The following is a 24,511-nucleotide window of genomic DNA, read 5'->3' as shown; positions in this document are numbered from 1 at the left end:
CTCACTCAGATTCAGCTGACTGGAAGACTGCTGAGAAGGACCTGTTTGGCGTGTGTTGTTGGGGACAAATGTTAACACTGAAAATATTTTAATCCTATAAAGAGGATTAAATATATTCAGACAGTTAATGTAGCCTGATGCAAAGTGGAGACCCCAAGCTTGTTCTTTTCCAGTAACAGTACATCCGAAGTGTTCTTTTATTTCACAGTAACATTGTTGAACACCCTTGAGACAAGTTGGTTTCTATTATCACTTTTTGGTCGTTCAGTCACAAGCCCACAAGCCTGTCTTTTCAGATGGTGGAAATTAGGTTCCTCAGAAGCGTTGTTGAGAATGATAGAGTGAAGAGCTCAGCAGTCTGTGAGAGCCTTGGAGTAAATTGAGAGGAGCTCCCCCAACCTGCCCTCACTATAGCTCTACTGGGCATGTGCCACTGGACAGAGACCCCAAGGGAGACCCAGGACCACTGGACAGTATGTACTCACCAGCCATTTTAATCAGAACTTGTTCTTGATTCTAAGATTCCTGTTCTCGGCTGGCAGGAGTGGAACTCAATGTGGTCTTCTGCTGTTGCATGCTGAGATGCTTTTCTGCTCACCACGGTTGTAAAGAGTTGCTATGAGTTACTGTATCCTTCCTGGCAGCTCGAACCAATCTGGCCATTTTCCTCTGACCTCTCTATCAACAAGGTGTTTGTTTCCACCTACAGAACTGTCGCTCACTCTGTTTTATGTTTCTTGCTTCATTCTGTGTAAACTCTTAGAGTGTTGTGTGTGAAAACCCCAGGAGATCAGCAGTTTCTGAAATACTCAAACTAGTCCATCTGGCACCAGCACCCATGCCACAGTGAACGTCACAGAGATCAGTTTTTCCCATTCTGATGTTTGAAGTGAACATTAACTGAAGCTCTTGATTTGTGTATCTGAATGATTTTCTGCATTGTGCTGCTGTCAAGGGATTGACTGATTTAGATAACTGCATAAAACAGCAGGTGTATGGGTGTTCCTAATAAAGTGGCTGGTGAGTGTATATCTCCCAGTTGGTTTGGGAATGTCTGTCTGACGATGTTTGATCCACAAGGTTTTGGCATTGTTGCAGGGAATCACCTTTTTACAGTATGCAGACATTATCAAATTGGCGATGATTTTGAATCCTTTTTATATTTTGAATTGAGATACCAGTGGTTGCGTTTACATGCACATCCAAATCGAGCTAAGGGTCCCAGCAGGGGTACCAAAGAAATCCAATCCTACATGCACACAAGGAAATTGAGCTATTGTGTGAGGTACATTGTGCACCCGAGCCACAGGTGGCGCTACACGCCCCATCGTGTTGGTACACTTCCGGTTGTCGTCATGAAGAAGAGCTATTCAAGAGTATAAACAAAGTTATCAGCTCCTCATTGCTCCAGAAGTGCACGTTTCTGCTCGCCATTTTCTCTTCTTCGTTCGTTCGTTCTCCTTGTTCCTCCTGACCTCTTCTGCTGCTCGCTACTACTACTGTTGTCATGCCGACCGAGGCTGTCGTGTTTCCCGCTTGTGGTCTCGTCACTCGTCACTTCCGGAAGGGGCAGTGCTGAAGTAAGTAGCTCGACTACGTAGCTCGATAGGGTTTACATGCACTAAGTAGCTCGGCTACAATCGCATAATCTAGGTCGCGTAGCTCGATTACGAGAAATCCAGTTCGGTTCGATTTCAGCCGAGCTAAGGTGTTTCCATGGCATTTAGAACTTCGATTTCAGTCGAGCTACGGCAGAAATTCGATTTTCTCTATGTGCATGTAAACGCACTGACTGAAAAGGTCAGTCATGGTTACAAAAAATAATCGGATAATCAGTGCTTTCTCAGATATGAGAGGATCTGAAAAGCAGTTTTCTTCACATGATGCGGTCAGCGTACTAGGCGTTAGTCAGATTTGTTGAGCAGCTGCACAGTCAGATGAGTGCTAATGAAGGACATGCTCTCATGCAGTTTGGCTCAGAGCTCTTCGGAATAACCGTCCCGTCCTTACCTAAGAACAGCTGCAGGTGCTTTTAATGGTAATGAAATAGAATACAAAAGCTACAACTTAAGTTTTCTGTCTTCTAAAATGTTCCTTTATCTTCTCAAGCAAGCGAACCATTATTTTTAATAAATGCAGCTCATCAGCCATACTGGTACTGAGTAGTGAATGCACTCTATGCCATCAAAGTTTGAATCTGTGCTCTGTTTTGAGTGCTAGAAGTAAAGGTTTTCAGCCATGACCCCTGCCAATTGATTTGTCTTATATGAACCACCTTTATCAAAATGAATCCCCGATCTGATGCTAAATGCTGGCAGCAAAGTGTTTGGGGTTTTGTTTTTGTTTTTAATTTATTTTTTTAATATAGTTATTTTTCTTTTTGTTGTGTCTGCAGGCACTGAGCAGTACAGTAAGTACTCTGGCTATGCAGAGAGCTACAAATGGAAGTCCAGCCACAAAGATGAAACGCCAAGGTAACGAGTCGAGAAAATACGCCTTCTGAATACTGGGCTTTTGACACTTCTACTAATAACCTTTAAATACAGCAAAAAAAAAAGAATATTTAGCCTGAACACTTTCTTAAACAGTATTATAACTTGGACATTACATCACAAAACTTGTATAGGAAATATTGTTTATCAATGGTCATTATTTTTGTCTTCATAATGATGGCCAGGATAATGTGTGTAACAGGGAGCATACAGCTGAATGTAGCCTCTGTCATTTAGGTCAAATGCAAACCAAATTTAAAGGCTCAGAATCGAGGTTGGCTTCAGGCAGAGGTATTCTGTAGAAAATTTAAAGATCACAAAATTAGAATGGCTGACGGTAAGCTTTTTTTAAATATACTATAGTTAAAATTATGCAGTTTCGCATGGCACAATTCAGTTTTGATCTCTTATAAAACCTGCATTCTTGAGCTGAACCTGGATGCATTAAAGCAGGGACGGCATAAAATATTCACCTCCAAGACTGAAACACACTTTTAGATAATCGGAACAGTTCTTATGTGCTGTAACCCAGCAGTGGTGGAGAAACCTGTATCCCAGGCGCCCAGGACAGGCAGATTGGGATGGAGTTTTTTTTGTTTGTTTTATTCACAGTTGCTCAGCAGACAAGTGATTTCAGAAGACTATTGATATAACATTTAACTAGCATTTTTTTTTTTTTTTTACTTCACTTGTCCAACAACCAAAAAGAAAAACTCCTGCTCCCCATTTACTTTCGCAAAGAACACTTCTTCTCATTCATCATTTAAACACCGAACTGGTTCATACTTCTCTGTGGTTCAGAGCATCTTGATGCTGTGGAGTGCTACTTATTTTCAATTAACTCTTCATACTTTGTAGATCAAATTAACTTCGTTCTTTTTAGCCCAGTTACTTGGACATCCAGGCAGTCATAATGGGACTAGACAAGCACATTAGAGTTTCCACTTGCCCAGTGGGCTAGCTAATGATTTTATTGTCCACTCCTGCCCTGTAAATTCTCCCATAGGAGCCATTTGTAGTGTTTTGATCATAATGTTCTTCCATCTTGCTCAGGGATGAATGGCAGAGAAGGTGTACAGAGATTGTGGCAGTGGATGCACTGAAGTACAGACATCACATGGAGCAATTCCACCCTGACAAAATCACAAGGGAACTCAACAAGGTCAGTAGTGAGTTCTGCATGTAAATCAAAATTGCGTCTGTTGCAAATATGTGAACTTTTGCTGTTGCTAAACAGCTGCTCTTCCTGCTTTACATTTTTGACAAACGTAAATGTATTTTTCCATCATCTCCTTTGCCCAAAATGTCATGCCCTATGTCTCATCTCTCATTATCTCTAGCCACTTTATCCTGTTCTACAGGGTCGCAGGCAAGCTGGAGCCTATCCCAGCTGACTACGGGTGAAAGGCGGGGTACACCCTGGACAAGTCGCCAGGTCATCACAGGGCTGACACATAGACACAGACAACCATTCACACTCACATTCACACCTACGGTCAATTTAGAGTCACCAGTTAACCTAACCTGCATGTCTTTGGACTGTGGGGGAAACCGGAGCACCCGGAGGAAACCCACGCGGACACGGGGAGAACATGCAAACTCCACACAGAAAGGCCCTCGCAGGCCACGGGGCTCGAACTCAGACCTTCTTGCTGTGAGGCGACAGCGCTAACCACTACACCACCGTGCCACCCGTCATGCCCTATGTGATCAGCAGAATGTGATTGGCATTTCTGACAGGTTACAGCACCTTAGACACAGCATTCTGACCAATCCAAATCCTTAAAGCTAGACTGCCTTTCAGATTTTTCAAGTGTAGGTCATAAAAAGAATTTTCCTTGACACCCAATTATTTTTGTTTAATGGACTGAAAGCTACTGAATTCAAATCAAAGACTTCCAATTTTATTATTATTATTTTTTAAATAGAACAATTAATGAATTTAGTGCCACATGACCCTAAATTCTCCGCTATTTTTTTCCTGCTTCAACATGACCCAATTCAAGATACTACGTCATGCATCACATGGTGGGCTTTCCCTGTTGACGCAAGGCATTGTGGGATACAAATTTGAAACAGGAGAGAACAATGGGGAGTGCAAATGAAACGTGGAAGACCGACTACAGTAACTGAAAGCGAGAAGAAAAGACATTATGTTGTGAAGGAAATGAAACGGAGGACCAAACTAATAAATATCGGTGCTCAGCGAGCACCTCGGTGTGATCAACTGTTCGTTTAGTAACAGAATGATGTAACTGTCAGTGCACAGTCAAAGGTAAACCTGTAGATGGCAGTAATGCTACACTGTGGATGCTAGCTGCCGTAAAACCCCAAAAAAGAAGGTAACCCTGTGCATGTGCACACAGACTTCCTCTGTCTACTTGGCTGCGCAAAGCAAGTGGTTTCATACACATTATTTGAAATTAAATAATCTCCCAGCCACAGAATGGCCTGGTTTATTTATATATATATATATATATATATATATATATATATATATATATATATATATATATATATATATATACACACACACACTAGTGCATCTTAAAAAATTAGAATATTGTGAAAAAGTTCAATATTTTCCATCAGTTATTTAAGAAAGTGAAAATGTTATATATTATAGACTCATTGCACGTAAACTAAAATGTTACAAGCATTTTTCTATTTTAATTTTAATCAGTATGGCATACAGTACAAAAACATAAAAAAAACCATCTCAAAATATTAGAATATTTCATTTCGAGTTTGAGTAAAACAGTATGAACAGTGTATCTCTCGGTCTAGTTCAGTACACACAACCACAATCATGGGGAAGACTGCTGACTTGACGGTTGTCCAGAAGATGATCATTGATGCCCTCCACAAGGAGGGTAAGCCACAGAAGGTCATTGCTGAAAAGGGTGGCTGGAAAAGGTGCACAAGCAACAGGGATGGCCGCAGTCTTGAGAGGATTGTCAAGAAAAGTTGATTCAAGAACTTGGGAGAGCTTCACAAGGAGTGGACTGAGGCTGGTGTCAGTGTATCAAGACCCATCACGAACAGACATCTTCAAGAAAGGGGATACAACTTTCGCATTCCTAATATCAAGCTACTCCTGAGTCAGAGACAATGTCAGAAGTGTCTTATCTGGGCTAAGGAGAGAAAGAAATGGACTGTTGCTCAGTGGTCCAAAGTCCTCTTTTCAGATGAAAGTACATTTTGCATTTAATTTGGAAATCACATTTCTAGAGTCTGGAGGAAGAGTGGAGAGGCACAGAATCCAAGGTGTTTGAAGCCCAGTGTGAAGTTTCCACAGTCTGTGATCATTTGGGGTGCCATGTCATCTGCTGGTGTTGGTCCACTGTATTTTATCAAGTCCAAAGTCAACACAGCCATCTACCAGGAGATTTTAGAGCACTTCATGCTTTCATCTGCTGACGAGCTTTTTGGAGATGCTGATTTCCTTTTCCAGCAGGACTTGGCACCTACCCACAGTGCCAAAACTACTACCAAATGGTTTGCTGATCATGATATCACTGTGCTTGATTGGCCAACCAACTTGCCTGACCTGAACCCCATAGAGAATCTATGGGGTATTGCTAAGAGAAAGATGAGAAACACCCGACCCAAAAATACAGATACGCTGAAGGCCACTATCAAAGCAACCTGGGCTTCAGTAACACCTCAGCAGTGCCACAGACTGATCACCTCCATGCCACACCGCATTGATACAGTAATTCATGGTAAAGGAGCCCCAACCAAGTATTGAGTGTATAAATGAATATACTTTTCAGAAGTTGGACATTTCTGTATTGTAAATCCTTTTTTTGATTGATCTTAGGGAATATTCTAATAATTTGAGATACTGGATTTCTGATTTTCATGAGCTATAAGCCATAATCATCAAAATTAAAACAAAAAGGCTTTAAATATTTCACTTTACATGTAGTGAATATAGGATATATGAAAGTTTACCTTTTTGAAGTAAATTATGAAAAAAAGGAACTTTTTCATGGTATTCTAATTTTTTGAGGTGTGTGTGTATGTATATATATATATATATATACACACACACACACCCTGCAAACAAAGTTTGGGGAGGTATATAGGAATCCATCTGTCCGTCCGTTCATCTGTCCATGTGTCTTGTAAGCACAACTCCTAAACAGTTTGATGGATTTTGATGAAACTTTACACAGTTGCAGTATACCACTTGAAGATGTGCGTGAAGGAAAATAATCCCAGTCTGATGTTTCAAAGGGGAGATAATTCAACTTATTCCCTTACATATGGCAATATATGATGACAGGCTTGTAAGCAGGGTGTATTCTATAATGGGCTTAGTTACAGTTCTAGTTTTTTTTGTTTGTTTGTTTTGGGGGTTTTTTAAAGATATTACAGAAATAAACATGTATCACAATGACCAAATTTCAGAAGGAACTAAATTTCACCAGTTTTATGAAATCGAAAGGCCGTCTAGTTTTAAGGTCCTGCATGTTTGTGTGCTCGTGCTCCAGGGCTATCTGTACCCATGGTTACTTTCCCACAGAGTTACTGCTGCTTAGTATTATTGTGTGGGTGTGTGTGTCTTTCTCTGTCAGGCGTACTGTGGTTTTGTGCGACACAACGTCGACACCCAGAACCTCTCAGCCATTGCCACAGGAAACTGGGGATGTGGTGCATTCGGCGGAGACACACGACTCAAAGGTAGAGCAGCTGATTGGCTCTGGGCGTGCTGCATAATTGAACATCTGGTTTTCATGTTGAACTTCTTCAATTAAGGAGAGATGAATAAAAAATTCACTCAGTGATTAATGTTAACTTCACCAGTGAATAAGGTATGATGTATGACTGAAGGGGCTGTTATCACCTTTCGAGGGGTTTCTTCCTGTTGCTTAGCGAATGATCATTTCATAAAGCTATCATAAGTACTTATTAAGGTCTTTTTATTTATCTACAGAATGCCAATATTGACTGAAAATGTGACGTGAGCTATGTCGCTTGGTTAATTAAAACTCTTTAGAATGTCAATATGGTATTTAGAGTAGGGCACTTTTGAGAGCGCTTCTGCTCGGTGAAATATTCCCGTTATGTACTGGATGTTCAAGCACTTAATGTGTTTCTATAAAAAAAAAAATTAAAGAGAAGCTTTCTTCTGTTTTATCTAATCTAATTATTCTATCTTACTCTCTCATCTATTTATCTAGTTAAGAGGTAATTACAGCCCTCATTTCAGCTTCACCAGTAAATGAGGACTGCCACAAATATGACATGTTTATATCATCAATTAAAAGTCTGATTGATTGTTCAGCCTTGGCCATAAATATGTTTTCTGTTTAGTTACAAAAGTCTCACCTCAACAGTCTTTAGTGAATAATTCTGATGGATCTGAATTTGAGAAAAAAAAATCTCAGGGAGAATTATCACCACCTTTGAAAATTACTTTGTATTTTCTGTATTATAATCCCTCAAGGCCTTGGCTCTTTAAGCAGCAGGATTAGCCGTGCAGCTGAATATACAGTTATTTTTATACTACCCATTTTAGCTCTTTATACGTAAGAGTATTTCCATGTTAAGGGAAAGGCGAAATTACAGATTACTCATTGTAAGCAGCAGCTCTCATTAGCACTTTATTCATTAATCAGTGAGCTGTATCAAGCCTCTTAAAATATTTAAAGTATTCTCAGACTGTTTGATGTTAGATGACGAAGATTGAATGTCTTAATAATGCATGTTAGCCATGGATTATTTACCTTTAAAAAAAAAAAAAGACCTGTCGCTCATATTTTCTAAAGCTAAGAGCTTGGGACAAAAATCAAAGGCAGTTTCTTATTATCTCTTAAGTAATGTACGTGTGCAGTAATGTTTGTATGGACAATCCATATTCTTTGGATTACTCTAAATAATGAATGTTATTACATTAAGCAGTTGCATATGAATGTTTAGCTAGTGCACCCCAGCATATGGTGCATTAGCACTGATTGGTTTGTGAACCTTAATACAGTTTGAAGACATGTGACTGTTTTCACAGCCTTGCTGCAACTAATGGCAGCAGCAGCGGCTGGCAGAGATGTGGCCTATTTCACGTTCGGTGACTCGACGCTCATGAGGGATGTCAATGATCTACACACGTTTCTGACAGATAAACATGTCACAGTGGGTAAGAACACACTGTAACAGACATTTTTAAAACATCTCATCTGATATTAGGGCAGGATTTCCAAAACAAGGGTTTTTTTTTTCTCTCTATCAGATCAAGACTTGTTCAGTCACGTTCAGATTCTGTTTTGCCTTCATAAGTAGACGTAGGTCATAATTTTGCAGACAAATAGAGCTCAAGGAAACTCCATATTTAGTATGCGCCACAGTATGGGCACACACTCTTAACCAACTTCACACATATGTACTTGTCTAAGTCTGTTCCAAACACATATATGAATATTTCACATATAATGTACATGAACTTCATGTAGCACTTGACTTTCCATTGGTTTTCATTGTTAATAGATTTTCTTTGCTGTGTTGTTAAACGGCTCAAAAAATATTTGAAAAAAAAATGAATCCATGGCAAATTGCTGTGGTACAAGAGGAATATATTACTTTATGATGGGCTTTTATACTTGCACTGTATAATCAGATCTGGTTGGGGGGGGGGGGTTAAATAATAAACATTTATGAATTTAGCACATGCTTTTAGCCAAAGTGATTTGACAGTAGAGACGTGATACAAGCCTAACATCCAACCGAGGGGTTAAGGGTTAAGAGCCTTGCAGTGGTATGTTGTCTGTCTAGGGGTTTTATACTCTTAGTGTTCAAATCACCAGCTCAGAAATTTCATGACCTCAGCTGCCCAGTAGGTGTGTTGTGGTTTGTTTTGATTTTTTTATGTGCTGGCTCCATTATGCTCTTTATTCACCTAACAACAATTGTCACATTTTCTTTCTTGCTTGCTTCTCTTTTTTTCCTCTCTTTTTAGACAAATTGTACTGCCTCCTGAAGCAGTATTTTAATGTGGTGGTGAAGAACAGTCACAGTCAAAGGCCTGATGTCAGTCTTTACGGCTTCATCTTTGATAGGATCATTTCAGATCCTCCTCCTGCGCCCACTACAGCCTCCTCTCCTCCTCCAGATGGACATTAATGCTGGCCTGTCATGAACTGACAGGCATCCTTAGTGCTTCCTTCTTTACAAAAAGATCTTTTAGGTGATTTTCTGAGATGTGATGGACGTCTCTGTACCTTTATTGAGCTCGGGAAATGCAATACAATCATAATATACTAAATATGTGACTTGAGAGTAGAGTAACAAACAGTCCTCCTGGTTGCTGGTTACTTTGTGTTTCCCCATTTACTAGAGAGACCTTTGTAGCCAGAACTACTGCATGGTGTTGAATTGTTTGCTTTAAAATTAGGTGAAACAGCATATTAAACTTTGCTGGATGATTATTACTCGGGCACTTATACAGATTCAGTACAGTATGATAGATCCATATATAACATTATATGCATGAAAACTCTTTAAAATGCCCTCAGATATTCACTATCGCACTCGATTTTGAAAAAGGTCAGAGTAATCTTTTTTTACCATGTTTGGTTCAGAAAAGTATTGTTATAATTGAGTTTTCAATACATGTTAAATTTTACACATTAAAGGAAATTATGTAACTGTTCAGTGAAAATATTTGTACTTTCAGTCTAAAGGTAGTGTTGCTACTTTAAATTAATCAGCTTGGCATGTAATTTTTAACAAGTTGTTAAGATTTCTATGCTCAAGTGTGTTTTTTTTTTTTTTTTTTTTTTTCCTCTATTCTTGATTTACAACTACCATTTAAAGGTAGTGAATTTTTTTTGGGTTGTATTCTATTTTAATATTGATGATTAAATGGGTTAAACTGAACACCTTTCAGTGAACTTTGGGTCAGTTTTTTTTTCTTTTTACCATCAGGATATGTTTACTCTTGAGAGGTTTGCCATTCAAACAGAAATATTCATCAGAAATGGCCATTATTACCGATACAAGTGTGAAGCCCTGCTCCACTGAAGATGCATTATGTTTTTTTCATTGGTAATCAGAATTAATTGAGCCTAAAACCGGAAGACAGGTCTGTAATCAATGTCTGATGAATGGGTCATTGTTAAACAAGGCAGTAGAGGCTTTTTTACAGCATAACCAGCACTTCACACAGGGACTAATAATGATTCTTTGGATCGTTGGTTTCCTCTTATAGAATAATAAATTAATTATTTGTGATCGCTTATTATACACCTTTAGTATAAATACACAAGTGATTTTTTTATAGAAAATCGTGTGCACTGATTGGTCGAGAAATTCTGACTATTTCTCGATAATCACCTTGAGCAACTCGGCAAAATAGCGGCCAGTCGTTTTGTCACTGGAAGTGAAGAAGAATTACAAATTATGAAAAAATCCTGTTCTTAAAAGCACTAAAGATGCTATGAAGTTTGGTCTGAAACTATTCAAAGTTAAGGTGGAATTGTGATTTATTTTATCTATTTCTAAACAAAGTATTTTATGTGACTCGGCAGAGATAAGTGACAAGTCTGCGCCGCGCTGTTATTACATTTGAATGCCACTTTTGAACTTTGAAATAATTTTTTTTTTTTAATCACCTGTGTATTTATACTAAAAACTATTATCCACCTCAGGCTCAGTAAATATTGGTGAATAATTGTTAACTGTAAACATGGTGAAATTTTTTCCTTTTTTACGAAGGGATTTTGTAATTGTAAGATTTGTTATTGAGATGGCGGGCAGCATTTATGTGTAGTTTATGTAGACTGTTTGACATGGTTAATTTATCACTGCTGCTATGTAGGCTGGCAGGCAGGAGCAGGATACATTATTTTGTGCATTACACATTACCAATGAGTCAGGGCTTTATATTGTGGACCATTACTCACCGCTGCTCTTCTGACCACCTTAAGCAGGTTAGTAATTCTCTCATCATCATTAAGACCATCACCTTGATTTTAATTGAACTTAATGATCTGTTAAGTGTGTCTGTAGTTAGGCTCTGAGAAGCATGCTTACAAGTAGAGGGTTTTTGCATGGCCTTTCCCCTTTCTACTTGATTTCTTTTTCACTGCAGAGGTTTAGAAGTAGATCCATTTCCATTTTTGTGAATGCTGACTAGTAACACCATAAAGTCAAACTATAATTGGAATTTAAATGTCAGAGAAATGCATTAAAGAAGTTTTACCTTTGATGACGAAAAAAAAGTGATGTACAAAACAAGAATGTCAGCAATCCCCTGTTCTGAAGTGATTATGCCAAAAAGCAGCATTTCATAATCCTTTGTGTTTTGCCATTGCCAGCGGGGTAGTTTAAAATGAACACCTTTCATAAGATGCCAGAAATGAGAGGCTCTGAATTTCATCTTTGTCAAGGGCTGAAAAAAGGGATTTTCTTGACCTTTCCTGTTTACCTGCTCTGTTTTGTTGTTGTTGTTTTTTAATCAACAGAAAATTAATTCTGAGGTATTAAGTAAAAATAATGATATTGCAGTAAGGGCAAGGATACCTAATTTATGTAAAAGTGACTTAATTCAAATAAGTAAACATGTTTGGAGTTTTTTCCTCCTCACTTTGTCCAGGAAAAATACAAGTCCAGTTCAGTTGAAGCTTGCAGACCTTGTTGAATTTAGTATGTGATTTGTATTTTTTCTGCAGTTAATAATCTTAGTTCTGAAGTGAGATAAATGAAAGAACATCATTTTCATCAGTTTATCATGCCATCAACCTGGAGGAAAAACAAGTAGAGGCAAATTGTGTAGTTATAACTACACTTTTAGGAAAAAATGTTTCATTGCTTTCCCAAGATTATTCCTCTGGGCAAACCACAACTTACGGTTCTGTGTAAGACTGTAAGAAAATGCTCCAAGTAGAACTCTTTTAGAAAGCTAAAACCATTTCATCTTCATCCTTTTTTAACCAGGTTAAAAAAAAAAAAACTTTGAGATTAAAATCTCTTTTTCAAGACTGACCAGGCCAAAAAAAGCAGCAACCAATGTTATAACCCCTTCGGACACATGGAATTTCATGTGTACAATTGTACACATTATGTCCGAAGGGGATAATAGTGAAATACAAACGCAGTTAGCCATTACAGCATGCTGTAATATCCTGTTTCTACTCAATAAAAGATCATGGATGGAGATTTCATGTACATGAACAATTTCAGAATCAATGCCGGATCAAATTTAAGAACAATCGCAATTATGAAGTGCATTACTGTATTTTCTCAATCCTTTAAAACTGACTTAAAGTTCCCCATCCTTAACCACTAAAATATAACACTCTAATATTGAAATTTGATGCACTGTAATTTTTTGGGGTGGTGTAGTGGTTAGTACTGTCACCTCACAACAAGAAGGTTCTGGGTTCAAGCCCAGTGGCTGATGGGGGGGCCTTTCTGTGTAGAGTTTGCACATTCTCCCCATGTCTGTGTGGGTTTCCTCCAGGTGTTCCGGTTTCCCCTACAGTCCAAAGACATGCAGGTTAGGCTAACTGGTGGCTCTAAATTGACTGTAGGTGTGAATGGTTGGTTGTCTCTGTGTCAGTCCTGTGATTACCTGGCGACTTGTCTAGGGTGTACCCCGCCTCTTGCCCATAGTCAGCTGGGATAGACTCCTTCTTGCCAATGACCCTATACAGGATATGCAGTTATGGATAATGGATGTGATTTGAAGGGCAGTGGTGGGCTCAGTGGGTTAATGCTCTGGGTTACTGATCAGAGGGTTGGGTGTTTGAGCTCCAGCACTGCCAAGTCAACAATGTTGGGTCCTTTGGCAAGGTTGGCTCAACCTAATGACATGCAAGTCAAAGCATTTATAATTTGAAAAATGGGTGTGCAGGGTGGTGATGCTTACACATGGGTGTGTGCGCGCGCACACATGGGCCTGCAATGTCTGATTCAAGGCTCCAGATCTTGACCATGATAAAGCAGGTACTGGAGATGAATGAATAACTGTCCATATGGCACAAATTTGTGAAGGAATTCAAACATAAGCACTACTCTGCACTTTTACACTACGACATTTGTCATTGGTTAGTGGTTACAGTTGACTGATCATGTTCAGTAGTTTGATCACCACTACAGCTGTAACTGGATCAAATGCATGCAAGTGTCCTGTAAATATTCTGTTTACTGTACAAGGAGTCGAGTATGGAGACTGTGTGAAAACTATGAATCTTCAAAAAAGAGAAATGAACCTGATCAGACACCACAATATAAACATGAGTCAGCTAGGGCGGCACAGTGGTGTAGTGGTTAACACTGTTGCCTCACAGCAAGAAGGTTCTGGGTTCAAGCCCAGTTAGACCCCGAAGCCGCCGCCAGGCGCCGCTAAAACCGCCATTTAGAATTTGAGCCACCGCCAGCCAATAATTTTGTAAGCCAATTTGAGCCGCTATCTAATAAAATTTGGCTGAGCCACTAAGAATTGTGTACATCAAATAATGGGTTTATCCACATCATGAGCTACAAGAAAAGTGACACAAACATGATCAACTGTACACACTAGTAGTAACACAATAGAGACGTATAGGCATACACTGTAGAGATTTAGAACTGATATCACAGCACAGAGAGCCACCACAAGCTTGCCGTTGTGACTACCTGTCTGGCTTCCCGCCCCTCACACCGTTACCACGATACACTGGGGAACCCGGGAACCCACCCAGAGCATCAATCGACTCCGATATCGACGAGATGGCTGCATTCTTTGCCGCTGCTGAGGGAAAGTGTAAAGGTATTTTTTTGTTTGTTTGTTTCACATACTTCGAGATTGATAAAAAAAAAAAAGTACTCCACCACTCTACTTTCCTCATAGTAAGATAGCTGCCAGTCCTTCACTGGTCATTGCTAGTGAGAGTAGATAGCTAGATGCCTTCCTCGAACAATCCAGATTAGCTTATTATTAGCATTGAACTACAATCTTGCTAGATTTATATTTACAATGAAGTAAGAGACCAGGGGACCTGTGGTAATTTGCTATTTATTCCCCCCATTTGTTTGATCCGTTCGCCCGGATATATGCCACACAGTGACGTCCAGTATCAGCCATTTGTAGCCATAAACATTTTGGTGGCTGCAGCAGCCATTAAGGTTTTGGCTGAGTCAGCTAGCCAGCCAATAATTTCATCAGCCAGCCATTATCCTGAAAACAAACGGCTTCGGGGTCTAAGCCCAGTGGCTGATGGGGGGCCTTTCTGTGTGGAGTTTGCACGGTCTCCCCGTTTCCCCCAAAGGCTGTTGGGACCAGCACTAAGTATGCAACCCCAGTGACTGGGTATTTTTACATAATCTGCATGTCTTTGAACTGGTGGAGGAAACTCATACAGACATGGGGAGAACACAACTCCATACAGAAAGGTCCCCGTTGGTTGTGAGGTTCAAACCCAGACCCTTCTTACTGTGAGGTGACAGTGTTAACCACTGCAACATCGTGCCACCCACTGTTATCATTTACATTATCAAAGCTATAAACAGTCGTTCCCTCACCAAAGCTCAGCTCCTAACCAAGAAACCAGAAAACAAGCACTAATACTGGAGACTCTTTCCAGAAATGCTAAATAAATGTTTCCTCAGAGAACACTACCATATCAACAATATCGTATGTTGTTGTTGTTTTTTAAATAATAATTTATGTAGGGGCGGCACGGTGGTGTAGTGGTTAGCCCTGTCACCTCACAGCAAGAAGGTCCTGGGTTCGAGCCCAGCAGCCGTGTTCGGTTTCCCCCACAGTCCAAAGACATGCAGGTTAGGCTAATTGGTGGCTCTAAATTGACTGTAGGTGTGAATAGTTGTTTGTCTCTGTGTGTCAGCCCTGTGATGACCTGGCGACTTGTCCAGGGTGTACCCTGCCTCTTGCCCATAGTCAGCTAGGATAGGTTCCAGCTTGCCCACTACCCTGCACAGGATAAGTGGTTACAGATGCTGGATGGATGGACATCAGTCAAATAAGATCTCATCTCATCTCATTATCTCTAGCTGCTTTATCCTGTTCTACAGGGTCGCAGGCAAGCTGGAGCCTATCCCAGCTGACTACGGGCGAAAGGCGGGGTACACCCTGGACAAGTCGCCAGGTCATCACAGGGCTGACACATAGACACAGACAACCATTCACATTCACACCTACGGTCAATTTAGAGTCACCAGTTAACCTAACCTGCATGTCTTTGGACTGTGGGGGAAACCGGAGCACCCGGAGGAAACCCACGCGGACACGGGGAGAACATGCAAACTCCGCACAGAAAGGCCCTCGCCGGCCATGGGGCTCGAACCCGGACCTTCTTGCTATGAGGCGACAGCGCTAACCACTACGCCACTGTGCCGCCCAGTCAAATAAGATTCATATTATATTAGCAAATCTTTAGGGTTAAGTCTTTAATAGACTACAAGCACATTTGAATATTAACACATTAATATAGTGTTTTTATGTATTAAAATTAGCATTTATTTATTGGTTGATTTTATTTCATATCTTCTACTAATCAGGCTGGGGGCCCAGGATCAGGCCCCTCTTATCATTGTTTTAAGACCAAATTCACTGTTTATCATGCCACTTGTTTTATTTGCTGCATACAATTCCAATTCTGGGAATAGTTTGCAACACTGAAATCATTACTACACTTACTATGGGCTGTCAGTCAGTTTGTGTGTTTCATGGCAACACACCTTGCTTTATCAAGTTGTGGCTTCTTTGTTAACCAAAATATTTGGCAGTGGCGGACCATTGCTTTAGAGCTGGGACTTCAGCTCAGCTAAAACTTAGCCAGACACTCCAAAAAAGCAACAGGGCATAGGATTTTGCAAGGGATTAGTGGCAGGCTGCCAGGTCGCTCCGTTGTGTGTACAGTAGTTGATATTGATTTTAACAGTAACTAAGTAAATTACAGATGGAAATGAATACTTACATTTGAGTGAAAAATACTGTGGGGAGCGTGCATGGAAGAAGAGTATGGAGACAGAAATCTTAGTTTCTCAGTCATTAGCCTGTTCTACTTGCTCTCAATAGCACTGGCTTGACCACTTTATTAGCATTCGCTAACACTACTGTTGAACACTACACCGGTGACTTCACTGCTGCGCTGAAGATCACATTGGCCTTCAAGAAGGCAGAGGGCGATTAAATTTTTGGTCCCTCCTGCTATAACTCAAAATCTGATTGGTTAATTCATCGGTCACTTCATACATAAACATACACTGCCATGGCCTTCTGTCCCGGCAGTGAAGTCCTAACCAGTGAGTGACCAGTTCAAAACCGTTCTCTACCAAGAGACAATAAACAAAAAAATCTCATTGGATAACTCGATTTTACTGTTTTCAGGATAGTAACCCTTTCATTTCTGAAGCAAATTTGATAGAAAATAAGGCTGAATTAGAAGAGAACAATTATAATGAAATTATGAAAAAATTAAATAAATTAAAGAATGAAAGAAATTAAATGTAACATTTGAAATGCTGATATGTTTGGGCCTTATCTGAAGGCCTAGAAGGCCCTGATGATTTCCCTCTGATGTTTGGTCATATTGTGTTTGAACTATCAGTTACTCTATACTATATTAATATCTTGTTTATAAAACTTGTATAAAAGCAATATAATCACAACCATGCTGTTGTACTGTATATCATGGTATATGGTTATGGGTGGAATAACTCACTTTTATTACTTGTAAATATAGTCAAGATGGAGAACAATGAACAACGGTGATCAACGATTTGGTTTTTGAGAAGATCAGCTCATGTGCAACTCGGTCAGACTTTACACACTGGTGGTGAGTCGACTGAACCTGCTTTCATAACTCGTATATGAAGCAGTTGTGATGAGAGAGCTGGAGAGCTCTATTAGGACAGTGCAGGACAGTCGCTAATGCCCAAAAGGTAGCTAGATTTATTACCAGTCTCTGTTTTAGTCACCAAATCTAGTTACAAAGTCACTAAGTTGGGAAACACTGGTGTACTCTAGACTGTCTTTTAGCTTCATTGGTTGTGTAATAAGATGGATCATGATGACATATTTCGGATAATGTACCGTATGTCTAAAGCTCCTGCAAAATTACACCAAAAGTGACTTACTTTTTAATTCCTTGACAAACAAAATGTACAGACTGCAGCTTTAATGTGTTTTTGTCCACTTTTGTCCACCAAATATGACAAGCTATAAAGTTACTAATTAGAATGCATGACATTGTACTAATCACCTGTTATGTTGAACAGATATGAGTCGGTTTCACTCCCTGGCCTCTCTCAAGTCTCTGGATGAGGAGTCGAGTGTGGGGCCCTCACCGATGCGGTTCCTCTGGAACTCCCCTCAGTACCAGCTACGGTATGTGGAAGAGATGTATTACACCTGGCTCGAGGACCACAAAAACGTTCATGAGGTGTAGTAAACATTTTTAAATTCCAGCATGCCCTCCTATACCTACAGCCATATTTACAAAAAAGTTGCGATACGGTGTAAAATGTAAACAAGCACAGAATGCTATGATTTGCAAATCATGGAAACCCTATATTTAATTGAAAATAGTACAAAGGCAACATATCAAATGTTGAAACAGAAATTTTATTGTTTTGTGAAAACTATATGTTCATATTGAATTTACTGCTAGCAAAACATTTCAGAAAAGTTGGGACAGGGGCAACAAAAGACTGGAAAAGTTGTTTAATGTTTAAAAAAAAAAGATTAGGTTAATTGGCAACAGGTCAGTAACATGATTAGGTATAAAAATAGCATCCCAGAGAGGCTGAGTCTCTCAGAAGTAAAAATGGGGAGGGGTTCACTGCTCTGTGAAAGACTGCATGGGGAAATAGTGTAACAATTAAGAATAATGTTCCTCAATCACGTCATCTATGGTACATAAGATCATTAAAAGATTTGGAGAATCTGGAGAAATCTCTGTATGCAAGGGACAAGGCTGGAAACCATTAATGGATGCCGGTAATCTTCGGGTTCTCAGGCGACACTGCATTAAAAACAATCAAGAGTCTGTAGTAGAAATAGTTGCGTGGGCTCAGGAGCACTTCTAAGAAACATTGTCTGTGAACACAGTTCATCACTGGATCCACAAATGCAAGTTAAAATTCTACAATGCAAAGAAGAAACCATTTATAAACAATTTCCAGAAACATCACCACTTTCTCTGGCCCGAGCTCATTTATGATGAGGCAAAGTGGAAAACTCTCCTGTGGTCTGATGAATTGAAATTTTAAATTATTTTTGAAAATCATGGACGCTGTGTCCTCCAGGCTAAAGAGGGACCATCCAGCTTTTTATCAGTGCACAGGTCAAAAGCCAGAATCTGTGAAGGTATGAAGGTGCATTAGTGCACATGACATGGGTAGCTTGCACATCTGGGAAGGCAAAATTAATGCTGAATGATATATACAGGTTTTGGTGCAACATGCTGCCATTCAGACAAAATCTTTTTCAAGTAAGGCTTTGCTTATTTAACCAAGACGATGCCAAACCGCATTCTGCACATATTAAAACTGCATGGCTCCAGAGTAAAAGAGCCCAGGTGCTAAACTGGCCTGCTTGCTATCTAAACCTGTCTCCCATTGAAAACATTTGGCACATTATGAAACGACAAATATAACAAAGGAGATCCTGAACTGTTGAACAACTGTGAAATTGTATATCGGGCAAGAATGGGACAATGTGTCTCTTTCAAAACCACAGCAATTGGTCTCCTCACTTCCCAAACATTTACAGAGTGTTGTTAAAAGTAGAGGTGATTCAACACAATTGTAATGTGCCCCTGTCCCACCTGTTTTTGAGATGTGTTGCTGGCATTAAATTCAAAATGAGCATATATTTTTCAAACAACAATAAAAATTTCTCAGTTTCAACATTTTATATGTTGTCTTTGTACTATTTTCAATGAAATATAGGGTTTCCATGGTTTACAAATCATTGCTTTCAGTTTTTGTTTATATTTTACACAACATCCAAACTTTTTCGGGAAACGGGGTTGTAGTTAACAGATGTTCAAAAAGAACAAACTGTTTCTCATCAAGGTTTCCACACCTGCAGACTGATGTTCATGTTTTGTTCCAGGCAATATAGATAAAGTCAAACAAACAAATATGAAATTCTTGCTTGAACAATTTTAGATTTAATCTTTGTCACAGTCTTGGGATTCCTATTTCCGGAATGCCCAGGCCACCAGTCCAGCTAGAGAAGCAAGCAAGAGGTGTCCATCTGCTCTTCTCCAAGGTCGAGCCATGTCCCAGACTCCTGCGATGTCTCAGAAAGTGGCAGAGGATCACCTAGCTGTCTATAACCTCATCAGAGCCTACCAGGTATAAATACCCAGACTCCTGCCAATGGGCAAGAGTGTAGAGCCATGCTACTCTAAGATTAGATGTGTGCACTAATTATATTTGGTGATGTTAAGCAGATAGCTCTAGGCCTAAAAACACGATCTTGACTAAAATTTAGACACCAGAGTTTATTATATCATAGAAATCAGTTGAAGTGGTAATGTATAAATAAGTTTACTTATAACTTTCTTAGTCTTCTACTTTTGTATTTTGTAATTAAATAAGTAATTTCAATAACTTCTGCTAGTAAGAATTAAAAGAAAAACCCAGTACTTTTTCATGTGTTGCAACTGTGTGATCTCCACAGATCCGTGGCCATCATGTGGCTCAGCTTGATCCTCTCGGTATCCTCACAGCTGACAATGATTCTTTTGTCCCCTCAGATTTGATAGCAACACTTGACAAACTTGGTAAGGCATTTATTCTTATCCACTGCTATTAATGCTTAACAGGGTTTTACTAGGTAGTTATTAATACAACCCTGATTCCAAAAAAGTTGGGACAAAGTACAAATTGTAAATAAAAATGGAATGCAATGATGTGGAAGTTTCGAAATTCCATATTTTATTCAGAATAGAACATAGACGACATATCAAATGTTTAAACTGAGAAAATGTATCATTTAAAGAGAAAAATTAGGTGATTTTAAATTTCATGACAACAACACATCTCAAAAAAGTTGGGACAAGGCCATGTTTACCACTGTGAGACATCCCCTTTTCTCTTTACAACAGTCTGTAAACGTCTGGGGACTGAGGAGACAAGTTGCTCAAGTTTAGGGATAGGAATGTTAACCCATTCTTGTCTAATGTAGGATTCTACTTGCTCAACTGTCTTAGGTCTTTTTTGTCGTATCTTCCGTTTTACGATGCGCCAAATGTTTTCTATGGGTGAAAGATCTGGACTGCAGGCTGGCCAGTTCAGTACCCGGACCCTTCTTCTACGCAGCCATGATGCTGTAATTGATGCAGTATGTGATTTGGCCTTGGCATGTTGGAAAATGCAAGGTCTTCCCTGAAAGAGACGTCATCTGGATGGGAGCATATGTTGCTCTAGAACCTGGATATACCTTTCAGCATTGATGGTGTCTTTCCAGATGTGTAAGCTGCCCATGCCACACGCACTAATGCAACCCCATACCATCAGAGATGCAGGCTTCTGAACTGAGCGCTGGTAACAACTTGGGTCGTCTTTCTTCTCTTTAGTCCGAATGACACGGCGTCCCTGATTTCCATAAAGAACTTCAAATTTTGATTCGTCTGACCACAGAACAGTTTTCCACTTTGCCACAGTCCATTTTAAATGAGCCTTGGCCCAGAGAAGACGTCTGCGCTTCTGGATCATGTTTAGATATGGCTTCTTCTTTGAACTATAGAGTTTTAGCTGGCAACGGCAGATGGCACGGTGAATTGTGTTCACAGATAATGTTCTCTGGAAATATTCCTGAGCCCATTTTGTGATTTCCAATACAGAAGCATGCCTGTATGTGATGCAGTGCCGTCTAAGGGCTCAAAGATCACGGGCACCCAGTATGGTTTTCCAGCCTTGACCCTTACGCACAGAGATTCTTCCAGATTCTCTGAATCTTCTGATGATGATATGCACTGTAGATGATATGTTCAAACTCTTTGCAATTTTACACTGTTGAACTCCTTTCTGATATTGCTCCACTATTCGTCGGCGTAGAATTAGGGGGATTGGTGATCCTCTTCCCATCTTTACTTCTGAGAGCTGCTGCCACTCCAAGATGCTCTTTTTATACCCAGTCATGTTAATGACCTATTGCCAATTGACCTAATGAATTGCAATTTGGTCCTCCAGCTGTTCCTTTTTTGTACCTTTAACTTTTCCAGCCTCTTATTGCCCTGTCCCAACTTTTTTGAGATGTGTTGCTGTCATGAAATTTCAAATGAGCCAATATTTGGCATGAAATTTCAAAATGTCTCACTTTTGACATTTGATATGTTGTCTATTTTCTATTGTGAATACGATATCAGTTTTTGAGATTTGTAAATTACTGCATTCCGTTTTTATTGACAATTTGTACTTTGTCCCAACTTTTTTTGGAATCGGGGTTGTAGTTCCCTAGTGAATAGTTTTACTGATATTGATATTTGTGTATATTTTTACTGATATTGCCAGATAAATAATCCAAAATGGCATGTGTCTAGAATGCAGTTATAGAGAAATTTGCTGAATACCTATGCACACTCCAGATTTCAGTTGTGTTTTTTTATATCTTAATTATTGTTTGTCACAATAAAAAAACAATTTGCACCTTTAAAGTTGTAGGCATGTTGTTGTGTAAATCAAATGGTGCTAACCCCCCAAAAATCCATTTTAATTCCAGCTTGTAATGTGACAAAAAAGGACAAACACCAAGGGGGATGAATACTTTTGCAAGACACTGTAAAAAGCTGAACACTTCTCCCAAGTCTCCTTGCTCTCCCCTATACTAATACTAGGTAGGGTCCCACATTGCTCACAGAATGGCTTCAAATCTTCGTGACATGGATTCCACACGGTGTTGGAAACATTTCTTTTAGATTCTGCTCCATGTTGACATTATTGCATCACATGGTTTGAGCAGATTTGTCAGCTGCACATTCACACTGTCAATCTGACATCTTATTACATCCCACAGCTGCTTTACTGGTTTCAGATTTGGTGACGAGAGAAGCAATTGAAACACACTGAACTCACTGTTATGTTCATGAAACCAGTTTTAAACAACTTGTGCTTTGTGACATGGTGCATTATCATGCTTAAAGCAGCCATTATAACATGGATAAATTGTGGCCATAAAGGGATGCACGTGGTCAGCAACAATACACAGATAGGCTGTAGCATTCAAATTTCTGTTCTTGGCTGAGGAGTAGAACATGACATGGTCTTCTGCTGCTGTAGTTCATTTGTCACAAGGTTTAATGTGTTGTGCAAAGATGCTTATGTTCACCATTGATGTAAAGAGTGGTTATTTTGAGGTATGTTCCTGTCCGCTCAAACCAGTCTGGCCTTTGTCTTCTGATCATGCTCACCAACAAAGCTGGGCTACCCACAGAATATCTGCTTATGTTGGATGTTGGGGCAGCACAGTGGTGCAGTGATTAGCACTGTCGCCTCACAGCAAGAAGGTTCTGGGTATGAGCCCATGGGCTGGCAGAAGTCTTTCTGTGTGGAGTTTGCATGTTCTCCCCATGTCTGTGTGGGTTTCCTCTGGGTGCTCCGGTTTCCCCCGCAGTCCAAAGACATGCAGTTAGGTTAACTGGCTACTCTAAATTGTCCATAGGTGTGAATGATTGCTTCCCAAGCCAAGAAATGGGAGGGTTGTGGCAAGAAGGGCATCTGGCATAAAACTATGCTCCAATTCATATGACGTGGATCAATAGGGTTCACATGGTAGCAATCCCCCCACACATAAGTCAGACAAGCTGAAAAAAGTGAGTGAGAAGTGTTTTTGTTGGATGTTTTGGGGGGGTTCATTCTTTTTTTTTTAAACCAAGCTGGGGGAACTCTAGAGACTGTAATGTGTGAAAATTCCAGGTGATCAGCAGTTTATGGAATTCTCCAACTGGCATATTGGTTGACACTGACACCCATGCCAAAGTCACTGAGATCACAGTTGACATTTGATGTGAACATTAACTTGAAGCTCTTGACCTGTATCTGCATGATTTTATGCACTGTACTGTTGCCATGTGACTGGCTAACTGGGATAATTGCATTAATGAGGAAGGGTACAGGTTTTCCTATTAAAGTATCCAGTGTGTATGTATACATACATACATACATACATACATACATACATACATACAATGGTGCTTGAAAGTTTGTGAACCCTTTAGAATTTTCTATATTTCTGCATAAATATGAACTAAAACATCAGATTTTCACACAAGTCCTAAAAGTAGATAAAGAGAACCCAGTTAAACAAATGAGACAAAAATATTATATTTGGGCATTTATTTATTGAGGAAAATGATCCAATATTACATATCTGTGAGTGGTAAAAATAGGTGAACCTTTGCTTTCAGTATCTGGTGTGACCCCCTTGTGCAGCAATAACTGCAACTAAACATTTCTGGGACCTGTTGATCAGTCATGCACACCAGCTTGGAGGAATTTTAGCCTATTCCTCTGTACAGAACAGCTTCAACTCTGGGATGTTGGTGGGTTTCCTCACATGAACGGCTCGCTTCAGGTCCTTCCACGACATTTCGATTGGATTAAGGTCAGGACTTTGACTTGGCCATTCCAAAACATTAACTTTATTCTTCTTTAACCATTCTTTGGTAGAACGACTTGTGTGCTTAGGGTCGTTGTCTTGCTGCATGACCCACCTTCTCTTGAGATTCAGTTCACGGACAGATGTCCTGACATTTTCCTTTAGAATTCGCTGGTATAATTCAGAATTCATTGTTCCATCAATGATGGCAAGCCATGCTGGCCCAGATGCAGCAAAACAGGCCCAAACCATGATATTACCACCACCATGTTTCATAGATGGGATAAGGTTCTTATGCTGAAATGCAGTGTTTTCCTTTCTCCAAACATAACGCTTCTCATTTAAACCAAAAAGTTATATTTTGGTCTCATCCGTCCACAAAATATTTTTCCAATAGCCTTCTGGCTTGTCCACGTGATCTTTAGCAAACTGCAGATGAGCAGCAATGTTCTTTTTGGAGAGCAGT

General features: G+C 39.7%; 2 protein-coding genes across 2 annotated transcripts in view; both read left to right on the top strand.

Moving 5' to 3' along the window:
* The window catches only part of parga (poly (ADP-ribose) glycohydrolase a), a 75,106-nt gene extending 64,915 nt beyond the window's left edge, over positions 1–10,191 (top strand). Inside the window, exons 14-18 of the mRNA XM_060925985.1 lie at positions 2,396–2,474; positions 3,546–3,654; positions 7,076–7,181; positions 8,506–8,634; positions 9,451–10,191. Of these exons, the coding sequence (XP_060781968.1) occupies positions 2,396–2,474; positions 3,546–3,654; positions 7,076–7,181; positions 8,506–8,634; positions 9,451–9,614 (587 nt within the window). The 3' untranslated portion in view covers positions 9,615–10,191. The remainder of the gene's footprint in view (positions 1–2,395; positions 2,475–3,545; positions 3,655–7,075; positions 7,182–8,505; positions 8,635–9,450) is intronic.
* A 7,525-nt stretch (positions 10,192–17,716) lies between these two features.
* The window catches only part of ogdhl (oxoglutarate dehydrogenase L), a 47,293-nt gene continuing 40,498 nt past the window's right edge, over positions 17,717–24,511 (top strand). Inside the window, 5 exon segments of the mRNA XM_060924965.1 lie at positions 17,717–17,748; positions 17,750–17,822; positions 17,825–17,878; positions 19,629–19,799; positions 20,128–20,230. Coding sequence (XP_060780948.1) covers positions 17,717–17,748; positions 17,750–17,822; positions 17,825–17,878; positions 19,629–19,799; positions 20,128–20,230 — 433 coding nt within the window.

This window comes from Neoarius graeffei, chromosome 7 (genome assembly GCF_027579695.1).
Source record: "Neoarius graeffei isolate fNeoGra1 chromosome 7, fNeoGra1.pri, whole genome shotgun sequence".
In the NCBI taxonomy this organism is placed as follows: Eukaryota; Metazoa; Chordata; class Actinopteri; order Siluriformes; family Ariidae; genus Neoarius; species Neoarius graeffei.
Note: the sequence above shows the minus strand (reverse complement) of the source record. Positions and strands in the feature narration are given on the sequence as shown.